Raw genomic sequence first — 20,115 nt, 5'->3', positions numbered from 1 at the left:
TTAGGAATTCCTTATATATTTTGGAGACTGATCTCTTCCAAGATAGGTGGGTTGTAAAAGATGTTTCCTACCTTCCAGGTTTCTTTCTTGCCTTCCTGATTGTTCTCTTTACTGTGTAGAAGCTTTTTAACTAGATGTCCCAAATGTCTCTATTTTTCTCGTTACCTGTGCTTTCATTGCTAAAATGAATGCTCTGAACATATTCTGTGATTTTTGATCCAGTGTTAATTGACTTTTAAAATATGATATAATGGTCCAGTTTTATTTGCTTACATGTGAATATTCCTCTTTTTCAGCATCAACCTATCCCTTCTCTATTGTGTGTGTTCTTAACACCTTTGTGATTAATAATTGACATGGATGTGAATTAATTTTTGTACTCTATATTCTGTTTCATTGGTCTATTTACCTGTTTTTTTTCCCCCCATGCTGGTACCATTACTATTTTTATTACTGTAGCTTTGTAATGTATTTTGAAATCTAGAATTGTGATAACTCCTGTTGTTTTCTTTCAAGGTTCTTTGGTTATTTGTAGTCTTATGTAATTCCATGTGAATTATATTTTTCCATTTTTGTAAAATATATTATTAGGATTTTAATAGATGTAGTGAATCAGTAGAGCACGGGAAGTCTTTTTTTTTTTTTTTTTTTTTTTGCCAGTTGTGAGCTTGACCTCAGGGCCTGAGCACTGTCCTTGGATTTTCTCAAGGTTAGAGCTCTACCACTTGAGCTTCAGCACCATTTCTGGCTTTTTTCTATGTATGTGGTACCGGGGAATCGAACCCGGGTCTTCGTGCATGCTAGACGAGTACTCTACCACTAGGCCAAACTCCTGGCCCTTTTTTTGGGGGGGGGGGGTGGTCGTGGAGCTTGAACTCTGGGCCTATGCTCTGTTATATGGTAGGATTATCATTTCATAAATCAGGTATTCAATACAATTTCGGGGGACATGTTGTCCCCCCTTTCTACCACTTTCCCCATTAGTTAGATTTTTGGGTTACATTAAAGTTAGCTACAAACATTCAAAAATGAAGAATATCAAGTTGCAGAATGTTGCATACAAGGAAGAATTAAAACTCTTAGGTGTGGGGCCTGGGAGTTTGGCCTAGTGGTAGAGTGCTTGCCTAGCATGCACGAAGACCCGGGTTTGATTTCTGGATGCCACATACATAGAAAAAGCTGGAAGTGGTGCTATGGCTCAAGTGGTAGAGCTCTAGCCTTGAGAAAGCCCAAGGATAGTGCCCAGGCCCTGAGTGTTCAAGCCCCAGGACTGGCAAAACAAACAAACAACAACAACAACAACAACCAAACCCAACTCTTAGGAGTGAGTTAGCTAGTCATTGCTGTGTCTGAAATAGCTGAGAAGCAAACTCGGTTGGGGGGGAGGGATTCATTCATTTTGGCTCATAGTTCAAAGGATTCAGCTCAAAGATACTTGGCCCCATGTAATTGGTCAGAACATCTTGACAGTGTGTGTATGTGTGCGCTAAAGAGAGAGAGAGACAGAGAGAGAGAGAGAGAGAAAGAGAGGGAGAGGGAGAGAGAGAGAGAGACAGAGAGACAGAGAGAGAGGATATTCAGAAAGGAGAGAAGGGGATATAGAAAGAATCCATTGTACCTCCATCCCCTCCCCCAAAAAACCCACACCCCTAGTGAGCTATACCCTTCAACTAGTGCCCACCTTCTACCTTTCACTCCCAATAATACCATCACTTGTTCAATCGTTGATTGAGTCACAGTTCTCTTAATCTAATCATTTTCCCAGAGGTGAAATTTCCTAGGCATTTCTCAATTAAGGTTAACCATTATATAGGATAACGATAACTGATGTTTTTTTTTAAATAACCTGTTAAATCATCCTAAGGTTTTAAATTATGTTGTTTTATTCATGTGTTCAGGGTTCTCGGTGCTCTTCCGATGCCAATATGCTTGGAGAGATGATGTTTGGCTCAGTAGCAATGAGCTACAAAGGATCCACCTTAAAAATTCATCAGATCCGGTAAGAGGCTTCCTGATTTTTTTTTAATATATTTTTTATTGTAATTAATAGAAGGGTTACATGATATTTGCCAGATAAATGGTGCCTTAATTCCCACACAATGATACCCTTTCACATGTCATGGTCCCCATTTCCCTTCCCCCCTCCCCCACCCCTCATCTTGTTTTCCCCCGTTCCCTATCCAATTTCAGATAACCAAATACAAATATATCCGATATATCAGATAACAAAGTGAGGTAGTGTAACAATATGAGATAACCAAGGTTCCTGATTTTTTTTTAAGTGAACCCATTTTTTCATTTTCAGTTAAAAAAAAAACCAAGAACAAGAGAATTACATATGATCCCTACTCTAGTTGAAAATGTTAGGTTCTCAATTTATACTGTTATGTGGCTCTGCTGCTACTCTTTGTCTCTAGGAGACAAGTTGTAACAAGGTAAGCGTACTGGAAAGTGCACTTGGAATAATCAAAGTATAGCTTATGTAAAGTATCTGACTTACACTCAGAAGAATTCAAATAAATGAATACTTTGAATTATCTCTTTATGCTGTGTGACTTACACATTTTTATTTACAGATATATGAACAGATCATTGTGTTTTAATTTTTACCTCTCTTTGACATTCTGTTTGTTTTATAGTTCCCCTCCACAGCTCATGCTTAGCAAAGTTTTCACTGCACGCACTGGCAGCAGTATCTGTGGAAGTCTTAATACGTAAGTGTCTGTGGATGTAGGGTGCAATGGATTGCTTGAGTTGTGTAAAATGAAAGTAAAAGTGCTTTTAAGATTATACCACAAATTTAGATTTCTTTCCCTTTTTTTTCCTGAATGAAATGGGTTTTCACCCTGTAGATGTGGATCAAGTTGCATTAAACTATGACCCTCCGTTCCTCAGCCTTCCAAATGCTGAGATTATAAGTGTAGGCCACAATGCCTGCACAAAGTCAGATTTTTTTTTGTCATTTGTGGGGCTCGAACTCAGGACCTGGGTGCTGTCCCTGAGCCACTTTGTGCTCAAGGGTTAGCATTGTACCATTTGAGCCATAGCACCACTTGGAGTTTTTGAGCAGCTAATTGGAGATAAGAATTTCATGGGGACTTTTATACCCAGGATGGCTTCAAGCCATGATTAGCTAGGATTACAGGCCTAAGCCCCTAGTGCCTGACAGGTTTTTTTCTTTGTTGGTTTGTTTGTTTTTATGTCTATTATTCTAGTTGAAAGCTTTTGGAAGCCAGCTTGCAACCTCATCTTTAGTTGAAAAAACATAAACACACGACTTCTGTTTTGAGAATTTGCTAACAAATATATCTGGAAGGAAACAAAATAAGTGCATTTCCATCTTAAGTTATTTCCTAAAATAACCATCTCAGGTGATTTCCATCAAAGCTAATTTCCAGTCTTTCAGTTCTGTGCTGAGTGAGATTCTATAATGTTGTGCTCTTCAGTTTTTAGATTCCCTGAAGAATTAACTCTGTAGACAGGAATGGCCTGTATCAGCCATTGTATATAGTGTGTATAGTATATGATAATAGCTGTAAGGTATTATAAACATGCCAAGATTAATAAAGCTGAAACAGGCCAGGCCTGGAGTCAGGACATTAGATCATGCACTGGAACTTACTACATGAAGTGCAGGGTTAAGGTTAAAGTTAGGGTTAGATGATAGTAGATCCTGGAGATGTATTCTGCAGGTGCTGCACAGAACAGGGCTCGATGGCTCTCTGGAGTCATAGGGACGGACACCCGAGGATGTAAAGGAGCAGGAAGCAATAAGAATATACTGAATTCTCTCGAGCGTTGAGGAGACTCTTAATAAGAGTTTTTAGTGCCTGTAGGTTTTTATATTCAGGAAGAAAGGAAAGGAATATTGTGAATAGGGGTTGAGAGTTTGGCGTAGTGGTAGATTGCTTGCCTAGCATGCATGAAGACCCAGGTTTGATTCCTCCAGTACCATGTACATAGAAAAAGCCGGAAGTGGTGCTGTGGATCAAGTGGTAGAGCTCTAGCCTTGAGAAAGCCCATGGGCAGTGTTCAGACCCTGAGTTCAAGCCCCAGGACTAGCAAAAAAAAAAAATATATGGACAGCCAGGTGCCAGTGGGAGGCTGAGATCTGAGGATAATGGTTCAAAGCCAGCCTGGGCATGAAAGTCTATGAGATCCTTATCTCTGATTAACCACCAGAAAATCAGAAGTGGTGCTGTGGCTCAAAGTGGTAGAGCTCTAGCCTTGAGCTGAAGAGCTCTGGGACAGTGCCCAGGCCCAGAGTTCAAGCCCCACAAGTGACCAATATATATAGTGAACACTTGAGTTGACCTTAGGGTATACATAGTGGCTCTGACCTGTAATCCCAGCTACTTGTGAAGACCCTAACTGAACAATAATCAAAGCAATAAGTGCTGCAGGCATGGTTCAAGTAGTAGAGAATACTAACTTAGCAAGTGCAGACCCTCAGTTCAAACCCTAACACCACCACCAAAAAATAATAAGAAAAATAATAGTAATAAATGTGAACTACATAGTGTGTTGTAGTTTCTCGGTTCCCGCCATTGTAACATTCAAGTAATCCTAGCAGTATATAAATGACTGTGCGCTTAGAAAATCTTACCTCTAGCAGGCTGAATTTGACCTTCAGGCTGTAGTATTTATGTAATTGTTGTTTGTACTTTATATTTATAATATTAATAAGGAAACTTAAAGGGGGTTTGCAGTTAAAATTTCATTAGGATGTACAAATTGTTATCAAAAGCATAATATGGATTTGGATTTTTTTTCTTCCTTCTTCCTCCTGTCCCATAGGCTACAAGATAGTCTTGAATTCATCAATCAGGACAATAATACTTTAAAGGCTGACAGTAATACAGTTATTAATGGACTGCTTGGAAATATAGGTAAATAGTTCCTTTGATTTTATGAATTCAAAAAGTAAACAATATAACAGGAGTTTAAAGTGTTTTTTTTTAAATAGTCCAAAAATGTTTGCCGTAAGACCAAATAATTTCATATATTATTAAGTACAGTCATTTAAATCAGTTTTGTATAACATCTGATTATTTGGAAAACACATTTTTCTTTTATTAGAATACAATATCTGCAAATAAGAGAACCACTGAGTTTATATCTAACTTATCTTCAGTTTTTTATTGGTAATGGGAAAATATTATAGGCTTTATTTCAGAATGTTAAAGGACAATGAAGTAGAGACATAATGAGACATAATTTTAGGAAGAACTTAATGAATGACACTAAGATGTCATTTCCCCTAATACACTATTGACTTATCAAAAAGCCCTGCTTTTCCATATTTTTTAGGTATGAAAAATGTTTAATACCACTTAAAATCTTTTAGAGATCAGTAGCTTCTTTTCCTTTTCTTTCTTTCTTTCTTTTTTTTTTGGCCAGTCCATGGCTTGGGCTCAGGGCCTGAGCACTGTTCTTGGGTTTTTCTCAAGGCTAGAAGCTCTACCACTTGAGACACAGCACCACTTTCGGCTTTTTTCTATGTATGTGGTACTAAGGAATCAAACGTGGGTCTTCGTGCATGCTAGGCAAGCACTCTACCACTAGGCCAAACTCCCGGCCCCAATATTTCTTAATTTACATAGAAGATATTAAAACTTTTTATACCACTAACACATAAATTAACAAATGTTAATTTTTTACTCCATCAATAAATAAAGAAAAGTTTTCAACAAGGTTGAAAAATTACACGCAAATTGATTTATAATAGAGTAGACATTGTATAATGGTGAAGAAATTACCATCTTTTTTAAAAAATTTTTTATTGTAATTAATAAAAGGGTTACATGATATTTGCCAGATAGAAGGTGCATTAATTCACATACATCGATACCCTTTCACATGTCTTGGTACCCATTACCCTCCCCCCCACCCCCCAGAAATTACCATCTTTGTAAGATATGTAAGGACAATCTGGTACCTACTTGGAAATGTGCATTATATTCTCATCTGCTCAATAAAAAATCATTTTTCAAATAGTGTTCGTTTTTGTGGCCACTAGTTTATATGAGCAGACAGGGGTGAACAGGATGTTCTTTTAAAGACTTATTAGATTAGAAGTTTATTTGTAGTTTTATTAACTGTTTTATTTTTTACTAATTTTAAAATGATAAACTATTTCTCAAGTTTCTAGCCTAGAAAGCTTGGTGAAATTACTGCTAACTGTATCTTGTAGTGTATGAAAATCTTAAATTTAAGTTCTTTACAGTTGCCTTGAGAGTGGACAGCACTTATTAAACTATGGATGAACTTGTATTCGTGCCTTTTCTTTCTTAAAAAAATTTTCTTGTGTCGGTTGTGGGGCTTGAACTCTTGGCCTGTGCTTTGTCCCTGAGCTCTTTAGCTCCAAGTTAGCGCTTTGCCCTTTTGAGCCACAGCACCACTTCTAGTTTTCTGGTGGTTATTTGGAGATAAGAGTGTCACAGACTTTCCTGTCTGGGTTGGCTTTGAACCTCAATCCTCAGATCTCAACCTCTTGAATAGCTAGGATTGCAGGCGTGAGCCACCAGTGCCCCGCCACTTCAAAGTTTTGACATGATGTTTTCATAGCAGCTGGCTCTTAGTCTAGGAACATTGTTTTCCTATTATTTTTTAGCTTACGATTGGGTTAGAAAAAAAAAAGTTTTGTGCTTATTTAATGTCACTAAGATTCCTGTTGTATTTGCTTCTTGCTCTTCTGCTAAGTGTAATGGAGTTCTTTTGGCAGATGTAGGAGAATGTTGTAATAGTAAAACTAACTTTTTAAAAAGAAATTTCATTGGCCTAATAAGGTTATCATTGTGATGCTTTTTGCACTGTCAAAAAAACATTGCTTTGCATTAGAAAGGATTAAATATTTAAAATACTTTCCTTCTATAGTGTAAGCATGTTTTTTATTATAATAAATGAATTTATTTATGAATAGACATGAAATAATAGTTTGATGCAAACCATGGATAAAATGGAAACCACTTTGCTCCCCCCACCAAAGAGAAATTTGACTTGAGTTATTCTTATTAGGTTAGAGGTGTTCATCATATCTGTTGGTCTGCTTTTGTGCTTCCTTACCTCACCTTTGCCCAGATGCATTGCGGCTTCTCTAACAACCCTTTCTTTTATGTGTATTTTACATTTTTTGCCATGTAGGTCTTTCACAGTTCTGCAGCCCTAGGCGGGCATTCTCTGAGCAGGGTCCGCTCCGCCTGATCAGGAGTGCCTCTTTCTTTGCAGGTTTGCAATGTGCTGTGTGGGTAGTCTAGTTGGTGTGCCATAGTGGCTAGAGTCTATAGTAAAGCTGTGGAAACAAGAGAGGAGAGAATGCAATTGAGAGGTTGCAGTTTAAAAACAAAAAGAAAAAAAAAAGTTTGCAAAGTATATTACTTTAATTCTTTCCTACTGGATAAGCTGAGTTATCAATAGGATCAATACTTTAATGAAAAAATTATTTGTCATTTCTTTTCTCATTAGGTCATAATGATTTTAACTTTCAAATTCTAAAAACTAGTATGTAATGTAGTATATAGTTATATTACTTGTAATTTTAAATCTGATACTGTCTTGTTTCCATGGCCAAGTAGCTCTTTGTACTGTAGTTCACCAGTGGCAGAAAATGCACTGTATTATAATTATTGAAAATTTCTGATCTTCATTATTCTATCTGAATGATTTTTCATAGAGCTAAGATTTAGATGAACAAGCTCTGGAATGAAAGACTTGTATCATTGTTTACATGATTAAATTGTTTGATCACATAGTGTGTAGCTCTTATTCCATGTTTTTACACATTTCACACACAGAGACTTAATATCATAACTTTCTGATGGAAATTATATCAAAATTGGAATACAGATCATTATTGTTCTTAGATTATTATCAATTTAAGCTCTCCTTATCTTTAATTGAAACAAGGGCTCCCTATATTCCCCAGCTGTTCACAAGCCTCAGGTCCTCCTGTCTCAACTGTCAAAGTGCTGGGATTATAGGCATGAACCACCACATCTGGCTGCTTTCTTGTTTTAACTAGTAAATTTTATTTTTATTTATTATGTTTCTAATTAAACATTGCTAGAATGAGCCACAGTAGTGTGTGAATGAGACTTATATTGTTTTATCATTTTTCTTTTAATAGTATTTTGTGAATATCTTTCTATGTCATTGAATGTGAATATGAATTTTAGTTTCCTCTGGTGTCTTTAGATATTATATAATTTCTTCAGTAGATCTCAAAGCTTGTTCAACTGAGTTATAGCTCTTGGTGCTGGGTTGATGCTATGCCACAAAAAATAAAGGAATGAGCATGATTCTGTTTGCAATTTAAAAGGAACAACATTTACTTGAATAAGGATTTACTTTATAACTGATAGTTTTGTCTGATTTATAGTTCACAGCAACCCAATGGACATGCCTGGAAGAGAGCTGAACGAGGACCGAGACAGTGGCATAGCACGTTCTGGTAATGTCATGTTCATGAAGGATATCCAGAATTTTATGATGTTGCTGTTACTTGAGCTGATATTTTTTTTTTTACACTTTTTTTTTTTTTTTTTTTTTGCCAGTCCTGGGCTTGGGCTCAGGGCCTGAGCACTGTCCCTGGATTTTCTCAAGGCTAGGACTCCACCACTTGAGCCACAGCACCACTTCTGGCTTTTTTTGCTATGTATGTGGTACCGAGGAATCGAACCTGGGTCTTCATGCATGCTAGGCAAGCACTCTACCACTAGGCCAAACTCCTGGCCTTGAGCTGATATTTTTAAACCCTGCCTTTGCCATGTAATTCTGTACCCAGTTCATTCATTCATACTTATCTTAGTTATACCAGTGATAGATCTTGTGCAACAACGTTTAGAAAAGGGGGACCTAATTTAGCCTGTGCAAAGGGGCAGACACAGGGTGCCAGCAATGCTTTTTAGAGGCATTAATGCTTGAATTATATGTTGAGAAATAAATAGAAATATCCAGGCAGAGGTGCAGAGAAGGTTGTTTTAGTTAGGTTTCATGACCTACTCTGTGCTAAATGAAAGGTAGAGTTAGTTTTGAAATATTGTTAGATAGGAATGTGAAATTCTAAAACTCTGCTATCTAAAGTCATTCTGATCCCGTTTCTGGATGGCAAGATTAATCATAGCACAAATTGAATTCCATAGGTGAGCAGTAGAAAAATGCTCTTGAAATAATTGGACTGTTTCCAAAGACTGATTTGACCTAGTAAAGTGCTTAGGCTTTTGTAGCTGATAAAAACAAAATTAAAAATCACCATTTACAAAATCACCTGCACAAGTCAGGTGCCAGTGGCTCACACCTGTAATCCTAGCTACTAAGGAGGATGAGATCTGAGGATCACGGTTCAAAGCCAGCCTGGGTAAGAAAGTCTGTGAGACTTTTATCTCCAGTTAACCACTAGAAAACCGGAAGTGGTGCTATGGTTCAGAGTGGTAGAGTGCTAGCCTTGATTGAAAAAGCTTAGGGACAATACCCAGGCCCTGAGTTCAAGCCCCATGACTAGCCAAAACAGACAAAAACAATCACCAGTACATCACGTGGAATAAATGTACACTGCACAATAAAGAAATATAGCTAATTGCCATATATTTATATATGTGTATACATACACACACCTATATAATTAACTCAGATTCCATGTTTGTGGTGAGACCATATAATATTCCTGCCCACATTGCACAAGCATGTAATATATCATCATTAATTTTGGTTGCTATGTTGGACAATAGAAGAACTCCTTAAATTTATTCAGAGAATAAGTAGTAAGAGTTTACTTTTCATTTCATCTAAGATTTGGGTGATGACGACATATTTTCTTATGTATGAATTGGAAAGCTTGGTTAAAAACATCTGTGGGCCTGTTCTAAGTAATTAAACTCATGTAGAACATTTAAATGAATTGTGTTCTCTTCTAATAATATAGTAAATAAACCGGGCGCTGATGACTCATGCCTATAATCCTAGCTACTCAGAAGGCTGAGATCTGAGGATCTTGATTCAAAACCAGCCTGGGCAAGAAAGACTGTGAGACTTATCTTCAACTAACCACCAGAAAATGAGAAGCATCTCTGTGGCTCAAAGCAGTAGAGCACTGGCCTTGAGCTGAAGAGCTCAGGAACAGTGCCCAGGCTAAAGAGTTCATGTCCCACAACTGATAAAAAATATCAATAATAGTATAGTAAATATATTTGTTTTGACTTATTTTTGTCATACAACATCTCCAAGGAATGGGGTATTTTTTAATGGAAAATTTGAGAGGCCTATTGAGAGGCCTATGAAGCAAAGTTGAAAAATTTGAGTCTTCTAACTCTGAAATTTGTTAAAAAGAAATTTGTCACTATGCTTCATCATTGTTGACTTATACATTACACTTTTTCTTCTGATTTTAACAGCATCTCTCAGCAGCTTGCTTATCACCCCATTTCCCTCTCCAAACTCCTCCCTTACTCGAAGCTGTGCCAGCAGCTACCAGAGACGCTGGCGACGAAGCCAAACAACAAGTTTAGAAAATGGGGTATTTCCTAGATGGTAAGTAGGAATTTAAGCAAGATCAAATAGTTTCTTTAACACAAGTTTATATGGAATTTTTAGAGCCTGGACTTCTGTTTTATGTATGTGATATCTAGAACAGGTGAATGGATTATATTTATTTATTTATTTATTTTATTGATTATGGGGCAGAAAAGTCCCCATGAGACTTTTTTTTTTTGCCAGTCCTGGGGCTTGCTGCACTCAGGGCCTGAGCACTGCCTTTGGGCTTTTTTTTCTCAAGGCCAATGGTCTGCCACTTGAACCACAGCACCGCTTCCATCATTTTTCTATGTATGTGGTACTGAGTAATTGAAACCTGGTGTTCGTGCGTGCTAGGCAAGCATTCTACCCCTAGACCAAAGTCCTAGCCCCCCTTTATTCTTTCATCTTTCATCTTACTTTGGGAATCAAAAGACAAGTAGAACACTGAATAGATTATGCCAGTCTTATCTAAACTTTATACTCAATTTAACTTTCTAGTAAATTTTAATATAAAAGTGTGAGCAAGAATGAACAGCTAGTAGAATTTCCTAAAGTTATACAATTGATATTAAAAATTTACATTTATTTGATAAAAAGACAGTTTTTAGCTTACTTATATTTAGTTAACAAGAAGATTGAGTTGCATTTTTTTAAAACCAAAGCCTTGTAAAACCTTTTTAAACATTTATTCTTAAGGTCTATAGAAGAAAGTTTTAATCTGTCAGATGAAAGCTGTGGCCCTAACCCAGGAATTGTGAGGAAAAAGAAGATTGCAATTGGGGTAATCTTTTCATTATCCAAAGATGAAGAGGAAAACAACAAATTTAATGAATTCTTTTTTTCACATTTTCCTCTTTTTGAAAGCCACATGAACAAATTAAAGAGTGCAATAGAACAGGTAAGTGTTTCTTACATCTTGTAAAAAACTAATTTTTTTTCTCTTTTCCTTGTAAGTTGTTTTTCTGATTAAACTTTTTTTTTATTTAGAAGACAATTGACAGGTGCCTTTCATAATAGTCTTAGAAATGCAAATAGATTCAAGCTTTACAAAGGATCTTCAGTGTGTAAGAGATTTAAGGCCATTTACTTATTTATTTATTCCTGAACTAAAATGTGAGCTTTGTAATACAGTAGGATTATTGTAGCAACTGAAGAGAAATTCAGTAAAGAAAGCAAAATTCCTGACCTTATAGAAAAGTAAATAGATTGATATGTATTACTTTAGATAATACTATTGTAAAGAAAAATGAAAGTTATGTCAAGTATTTTGGAAAAAAAGATTACTAATATAGTATCATTAAGAAGACTACCAATAAAATGATAAAGAACACATGGAGGGTCAACCAGAGGAATTATAGAGAAAATATTTGAGACCAAGGAAAAGGCCCAGTGACAGGAATAAAATCTGGGCTGAACTGAGGCTAAGTTATATCAGGTCTTGCGGGATATCCTTCTTAAGAAGGATGAGAACCCAGTGGAATGGGGAAATCCCATTCTTTAGAAGGATTACTACTACACTTGCTGGTAGAGGATAGATTTCTAGGAACAAAGTTAGATGTCGTGAAACTAGTTAGGAGACTACTACAGCATTATAGGTAAGAGATAGTGAAAACAGAAACTAGTTTTTATGATAGAAGTGCTATATATTTTATCAGTGGAGCAAATAGAACTAGTTGATAGATGGTAAATGGGATATGAAAGAGAAAATGACAGATTGACCTTTATAAGGGTCGTGTCAATACTAAACTGAGAGGAAGACTACAGATGGAAATGGTTTGATGGAAAGATCAATAGGGTTTATTTTGAAATGCCTTCTGGATGTCCACTTGTTTTTATGATCCTAGAATTTGGAAGAGAGGTGATATTTAAAGGCACGAAACTGAATGAGATAGCAATGAGAGGAAAGGAAACCCTTTAGAGTATGTTGTCAAGCATTTCAATAACTAGGACTTGAGGAGATGAGAAAGAATCTGCAAAAGCAAATAGAAAAAGGATTGGCCATTTAGGAGGGAATAAGAGGATTTTCGTAGGGAGGCATTGAAAGTGTTTTCAAGGAGAAAGTAGAGGCTGATGGCTCATGCCTGTAATCCAGGCTGCTCAGGAGGCTGAGATCTGAGGATCATGGCTTGAAGCCAGCCCAATCAGACAAATCCAAGAGACTCTCCTTTAGTTAGCCAGCAGAAAAGCTGGAAGTGGAAGTATGATAGAGTGGGTAGAATGCTCAAATGTTATAGTGCTAGCTTTCAGCAAAAAAGCTAAGCAAGAGTACAAGCCCTAATAGCAACACAGAAAACCAGAATGTCTTACAATGCAGAGGATCTTTACTCAGAAATAACTAAAGGTAATCTACATCTAGAGAACACATTAAACCTGTCAAAAAGCAAATTAAGCCTGGTGTGGTGGCTCATGCCTATAATCCTTCAGGAGGCTAAGATCTGAGGATTGTGTTTCAAAGTCCAAGACAGGCACTAAAGACCATGAGACTCTTACCTCCAATTTAACCACTAGAAAATGGGAAGTGCACTGTGGCTCAAGGGGTTTGTCAGTAGCCTTGAGCTGAATATCTATCTCAGGGACAGCACCCAGACCCAGAATCCAAGCCCCATAACATCCCCCCCCCCCCAAAAAAGCAAATTAAGTCATTAACAATATGTTAAACAAATGAGTAAAGACCAGATTCTTTTTTTTTTTTTTTTTTGCCAGTTCTGAGGCTTGAACTCGGGGGCTTAGGTACAGTCTCTGAGCTTCTTTTCAAGGCTAGCACTCTACCACTTGAGCCACAACATTACTACATCACTTCTGGCCTTTTCTGTTTATGTGGTACTGAGGAATTGAACCCAAGACTTCATGCATGTTAGGCAAGCACTCTACCACTAAGCCACATCCCAGCTTCCATTTTCATTTTTTAAATTAGATGGTGGTAACATTTTCTTTGGTTGGCTGCTGTCCTATTTTATAGACTATTGTTGTCCAAGTCATCATACTTAATTGTGTGACTGAAAAATAAAACTATTTTTTAAATAAATGAATGGGATTTAATTTAAAATGTTCTATTGGAGTTAAATAATGATAACATTTTGTAAACACTGGACCATCTAAAGACATTTCCTTCCATGGCGTGCTTACAAAGCCACATACTTTCTTTAATAAAAGCTTGTTTCTAAGCACTTTGGCAATTATCTTGAAATCTCTATTTCTTTTGAGAACTATAATGGTTTTATATGTTGTTGATAAAACAAAATCTAACTACTGAATCTTTTTTTTGAGGGGGAGGCAGTCCTGGGTCTTGAACTCAGGGCCTCGGCGCTGTCCTTGGGCTTTCTGAAGGCTAGAACTCTACCACTTGAGCCTCAGCACCACTTCCAGCTTTTTTCTATGTATGTGGTACTGAGGACTCGAACCTGGGTCTTCGTGTATGCTAGGCAAGCGCTCTACCACTAGGTTAAACTCCCAGCCCTAACCACTGAATCTTATAAACACCTTAACTGCTTTATATGTTGCACATCTCTCACCTAACACATTGAAAAATAAAAATTAAATTTTATTTTAACCTTATGAAACTGACCTGAAGTAATGTAATTATCTCTTCAATATGTTTTTTAGAAAAACGTAACTGATTTGTAATTATGTAAAGAATGTAAAATTAAATGGCTTTTGACAAAGTAAAGTATAAAAATCCTTTTTCCTTCCTTCCTCTATCTATCTTCCTTGCTTTCTGCCAGATATAACCCAAGGCTTTATGTGCTGTATCACCAAGCTATATTTCTGGCCCAGTGTTGCTTGCTTGCTGTATGTATGTATGTATGTATGTATGTATGTATGTATGTATGTGCAAGGGTGGGGTGAGCAATACTAGATTTTCCCAGGCCAGGCCTGGCCTAGGACCAAGATTCTCTTTCTTGTTCCTCCTGAGTAACTGGGATTATAGGTGTGTCCTAACATATCTAGTAAGAGATTTAGCAGTTGAAAATTTGGAACTAAAAAAAATTATTGTAAATATGTGGATCAAAGTTTTAAATTTTGTTCTGGATAATATTGTTGTAGCATTATATAAATGCATGACTTTTTCTTTTTTTTCCCTATGTTTTGACTATCATTGGTTTAAGAATTAACTATGTAATGATTATTTTCAAGGCTATGAAAATGAGCCGGAGATCCACTGATGCTAGTCAGAGGAGTTTGGCATACAATCGGATTGTTGACGCCCTAAATGAGTTCAGGTACTTACTTCCCACTTTCCTAAAATGCAGAGTTGTTTTACAGTGTATTTATTCTAATAAAATTTAGTTCTTCAGATATCTCTGTCCCTCCCCTCCTCTTGTTTTTTGGAGACAGTCTTTCTCTATTTAGCTCAGCCTGAACCTTGAACTTGTGATCGTCCAGCTTCAGCTTTCCAAGTGCTGCTTAGATTACAGTTCTTTTAAAAATCCTGTCATAATTATACGACAGTAAAATTCAGTAATTCATTTTCTCCTAGTTTCCCTTTCTCATCCCTGGACACAAGTTGCTTAGTTCATGTTCTACATAGTGTATACAGGATACCAAGACTACATTTCTTTTGTTTTGTTTTGTGTTGGTCCTGGGACTGAGTGCTGTCCCTGAGCTGCTTTTGCTTAAGATTAGCTCACTACTTCAGCCACAGTTGCACTTCCCACTTTTTGGTAATTTACTGGAGATAAGAGTCTCACAGATGTTCCTGCCTGGGCTAGCTTCTATCTATGATCCTTAGATCTTAGCCTCCTGAGTAGCTAGGAATATAAGTATGAGCCACTGGCACCTAGCTTAAAACACTTCTTTTTTTTTTTTTTCTTTTTTGATCAGTTGTTGGGCTTCAACTTAGGGGCTAGGAATTGTCCTTGAGCTCTTTTTTGCTCAAGGATAGTACTCTACCACTTTGAATGGCAGTGTCAGTTTCAGCTTTCTGGGGGTTAGAGATAAAAGTTTCACAGATTTTCTTGCCCAGACTGGCTTTGAACTATGATTCACAGATCTCAGCTTGCTGAGTAGCTAGGATTATAGGTGTGAACTACCAGTACGCTGATAAAACACTTTTAATTCTTAGGGTTTTTTGTTTGTTTTTGCTACTCCTGGGGTAACAGATACAGATATGTGTAGTAGATACAGATATGTCAATATAATATATATACAACTGGAGAGTGTTCTAGAAATTCCTAGTCTTGTCCTTTAATTTTACAAGTAGAAAAATGGCTATGTTTAAAGTATAGGAATTATTTACTGTAATTTTCATAGGAAATAGCATATTTTAAATTAATATATATTAAGTAACATTTAAATGAGAAAAAACATATGTATGAAACATTTTTCATGCTACAATGGTGATGATAAAGAAGGAAAAACTTCATTTCATTGACTTATTTTGAAACCACATGAAGTATAAGGCTCACACTGCCAGCATATCCTTTTAAGCTTACATAATTTGAAGAACTATACATTTCATAATGTTTTTTCTTTTTTCAGAACAACAATTTGTAATCTTTACACAATGCCACGTATTGGAGAACCTGTCTGGCTCACTATGATGTCGGGTACTCCAGGAAAGAACCAGCTTTGCCATTGCTTCATGAAGGAATTCACTTTTCTAATGGAAAATGCTTCCAAAAATCAGTAGGGCCTGTTTTGTTTGTTTTTTCCTTAATTCATTTATTTATGTTTGTGTTTCTTATCATTTGTTGTAGATATAAGGATATCTCAATTGGGAGTGAACAGTGAAAAGAGTGTATAATGTAAAAACAGGAATAATGATCTGATATCTTTATAAATTTTTTAAATTAACAATCACAACTATTCTAAAAATCCTTAATGAATATAGACTAGTGGCATAAAATGAAAAACACCTAAAAATTCCTGTGTTAAATCTAACATTTTGCAGAATTTTCAGAGGCTTCCCATTTGGGGTGGGAGGAGGAGTTATATATATTTATAAAACTTATATTTCAAGCCAAGTACTGGTGGCTCATGCCTATAATCCTAACTGTTCAGGAGACTGAGCTCTGAGGATGGCAGTTTGAAGCCAGATGAGACAGGAAAGTTCATGTAACTTTTTTCTCAAATTAACCACCAAAGAAAGCTGGAAGTGGAGCTATGGCTCAAGTGGTAGAGCACTCGTCCTTAGCACAAAAACTCAGCAATACTGAAGCCTTGGGTTCAAGCCTTAGGACTGGTGCGCATGCATGCTCACACACGTATGTGCGTGTGTGCGCGTGTGCACACACACACATACCCACATACACAGAGTTTCATTTCTTAGAAAAGAGGTTTAAAAAATGTGTAAGGAGGGCAGGGAGTTTGGCTTAGTGGTAGAGTACTTGCCTAGCATGCATGAAGAACCAGATTCAATTCCTGGGTACTGCATACATAGAAAAAGCCGGAAGTGATGCTGTGCGCGCATGGCAATTTTGGGTCTTGAATTCAGGGCCTGGGTGCTGTCCCTGGACTTTTTTACTCAAGGCTAGAACTCTGCCACTTTGAGCCATAGCTCCACTTCAGGCTTTTTGGTAGTAATTAATTGGAGATAAGAGTCTCATGGACTTTTCCTTCCTGAGCTGACTTCAAATTATGATTCTCAGATCTCAGCCTCCTTAGTTGCTAGGGTTACAGGAATGAGCCTGAGCCTACCAGTGATACTTTGGTTTTCTTCTATTGACTAAGTCTTTAGAATTCAGATAAGTTATTCAAATGCTTTTATTCTCTTTTAATGGTAAACAAAGTTTAGAGTTCTCTTTATTTTTTCCCATTCAATAATTTGGAAATTGTTAACATATATTTAGAAATTAAGGACCTGCTATTTCATTCATTAGTGAAATATGTAAATTTTAAATGCTGAAAAGAATCCATAGTTTATCAAAATAAAATGGAATTTTGTCTTGTAGTTATGACTTGAAATAGTTCCTTATTAATGTTCTGCTTTGAAGATTTTATTTTCCCCAAGAAAAAGAGTTATTAGTTCTCTTTTTCATTCTGGTAGCATGCCTCTGAAAATATGTGCTCTCTTTGTTTACTCTGTGAAACATTTTACCTCAGGTTGTATAAGGTAGACTGGAATCTGAGTGGGTGCATTTTGTTTTCAGATTCTTGCCAGCTCTCATCACTGCAGTGTTGACCAATCATCTTGCCTGGGTTCCAACAGTCATGCCAAATGGACAGCCACCTATAAAAATATTTTTAGAGAAACATTCCTCTCAGAGTGTGGACATGTTGGCAAAAAGTCATCCATATAACCCACTTTGGGCACAACTGGGTATGTAATCTGAAAACTCTTACACTCTATATTTACACTTAAGATTTGGGTAATTGTGCAGAACTTTTTTAGAAAAAAAATAAACAAAACTCTGCCTTTTATACCTTTCATTCTAAACCATCTCTCTGCTATCCTGTCTGCTAAGTTTTCCTGTTGTCTTATACCTAATATCAAATGGAGAACTTAACAGCTCAAGAATTTGTAGGTAGAGATTCAGGAATTGCAGTCAAATAGTTGGTTTACTAACAACCTTAGGGTTCTTATGGTGTTTTCTATTATAGTTACTTACTTTACCTAGAAAGACTTCATCAATTAGCATCTGTGTAGTTAAAGTAACTCCAGTTTAGGAACACGACAAGCTATGTACGGTAATGGATGCCCATAATGCCAGCATTTAGGAGTTGGAGACTATAATCCTAGGTTCTCAGGATGCTAAGACATGAAGGATCAAGATTTGAAGCCAGCTTTTCCAGAGAATTCCATGAGACTCTTGTCTATAAAAAATAATCAGTCACACTATGGACTAGAGGTATGGCTCAGATAGTAGAACATCAACCTGAGTAAGCAAGCCAAGCAAGGATGCTAGACCCTGAGTTCCAAGCTCTGGTACCAACACAATAATAATAATAGTAATAATAATAATAATAATACAATAATAATTTCAGAGCATCCTGAGCTACATGGTAAATTCAAGGCCAGCTTGAACTATAGAGCAAGATATTTCCTGAATGGAGAGGAGAAAGCAATTGGGTAGAGTGGGAGCATGAAGAGGGAAGTCGACTGAGAGCACTTGAATGCCCTTATTCATGTTTTTGTTGTTCCTTTTTTTTTTTTGGTTAGTCATGGGGCTTGAACTCAGTGCTTGGGTGCTGTCCCTGAGCTCTTTTTTTTTTTTGCCAGTCCTGGGCTTGGGCTCAGGGCTTGAACAGTGTCCTTGGGTTTTCTCAAGACTAGAGCTCTACCACTTGAGCCACAGCACCACTTCTGGCTTTTTTTCTTTGTATGTGGGACCAAGGAATTGAACCCAGGTCTTCATGTATGCCAGGCAAGCACTCTTAACACTCGGCCAAACTCCCAGCCCACCCTGAGCTCTTTTTGCTCAAGGCTAGTACTCAACCACTTTGAGCCACAGCACCACTTCTGGTTTTCTGATGGTTAATTGGAAATAAGAGTCTCACAGTCTTGCCCAGGCTGGCTTTGAACCTTGATCCTGTGATCGCAGCCTCCTAAGTAGTTAGGATTATAGGCATGAGTCACCAGTACCCATCTGTTTGATAATCTTTAAAATTTTTTTTTTCTTGGCATTACTGAGGCTTGAACTCTGAATTTAAATAAACAGGTGCTGCTTCCTCTGAGCCACACTTTCACCTCTGTTATTTTGCTGGTTATTTGGAGATCAGGTCCCTCTTTTTGCCTGAGCATTGTTCACCTATGTTAGGCTTCCCAATAGTTAGAGTAACAAACTTGTGTCAGCATGTCCAGCTCTTGTTAGAGGGTGGATTCACAAATTGTTTTATGCCTGGACTGGCATAAACTCAAGAAATTCATTTTTTGTTTACTCATATGTTTTGGTGGTTGTGGTACTACGGTTTCAACTCAGGGTCTTTTACTTGCTAGGCAAGTAACTTTACCATGCCATCAGGCCTTTTTGCCTTAAGCTATTTTTCAGATATGTCTGGTGGGCTAGCCTTAGACCATGATCCTTAACACAATTTCATCCATTCAGCTTGTTATAGGGTGGGTCACACCTAGTCCTCAGTAGTGTTCTGTATGTGCACATATGCCCTAGTACTGGGACTTGTATTCTTCCTTAGCTTTTTTACTCTACCACTTGAGCAATACCTCCACTGGCTAATTGCTGGTTAATTGGAGTCTGTAGCATTTGTCTTCCTGGGCTGGTTTCAAACTAGGCTCCTCAGATCCCAGCCTCCTGAGTAACTAGGATTACAGGTAAGAGCCACCAGTGCCCAGCTACCATCAGTAATACTCTTCTTTTCTGTTGTTGTTGTTGTTGTCGTTGTTGTTGTTATTGGTCTTGGGGATTGAACTCAGGGCCTAGGCACTGTCGCTGAGCTTTTCTACCACTTTGAGCCACTGCACAATTTTTTGTTTTCTGATGGTTAATTGGAGAGAAGAATCTTCCAGACTTTCTTGCCTGGGCTGGCTTTGAACTACAACCCTCACATCTAAGCCTCCTGAGTAGCTAGGATTACAGACATAAAACCACCAGGATCTGGCATCAGTAGTATTCTTAATCGGGAAATTTCAAATCTGTTTTGAAATTGCTTTTGAGTGTATAAAGCTCTATATGAAGATTATTGGCAGGATGAAAATCAATAAACCACCCT

The 20,115-nt window shown here is 37.2% G+C and overlaps 1 protein-coding gene across 2 annotated transcripts in view; it reads left to right on the top strand.

Moving 5' to 3' along the window:
• Window positions 1-20,115, top strand: part of Fnip1 (folliculin interacting protein 1) — a 59,702-nt gene that overhangs the window by 28,918 nt on the left and 10,669 nt on the right. The window contains exons 4-13 of one of the 2 annotated variants that reach the window (XM_090321133.1): window positions 1,899-1,999; window positions 2,640-2,714; window positions 4,798-4,889; window positions 7,144-7,227; window positions 8,378-8,449; window positions 10,389-10,524; window positions 11,206-11,407; window positions 14,644-14,729; window positions 15,988-16,134; window positions 17,598-17,767. In XM_090321133.1, coding sequence (XP_090177259.1) covers window positions 1,899-1,999; window positions 2,640-2,714; window positions 4,798-4,889; window positions 7,144-7,227; window positions 8,378-8,449; window positions 10,389-10,524; window positions 11,206-11,407; window positions 14,644-14,729; window positions 15,988-16,134; window positions 17,598-17,767 — 1,165 coding nt within the window. The remainder of the gene's footprint in view (window positions 1-1,898; window positions 2,000-2,639; window positions 2,715-4,797; window positions 4,890-7,143; window positions 7,228-8,377; window positions 8,450-10,388; window positions 10,525-11,205; window positions 11,408-14,643; window positions 14,730-15,987; window positions 16,135-17,597; window positions 17,768-20,115) is intronic. The other variant, XM_090321134.1, reaches the window with a different exon arrangement.

The sequence above is a fragment of the Megascapheus bottae genome, chromosome 29 (genome assembly GCF_031878675.1).
Source record: "Megascapheus bottae isolate mThoBot1 chromosome 29, mThoBot2.hap1, whole genome shotgun sequence".
Lineage (NCBI taxonomy): Eukaryota > Metazoa > Chordata > Mammalia > Rodentia > Geomyidae > Megascapheus > Megascapheus bottae.
The sequence above is the reverse complement of the archived record's forward strand: the minus strand, read 5'-3'. Positions and strand labels throughout refer to the sequence as shown.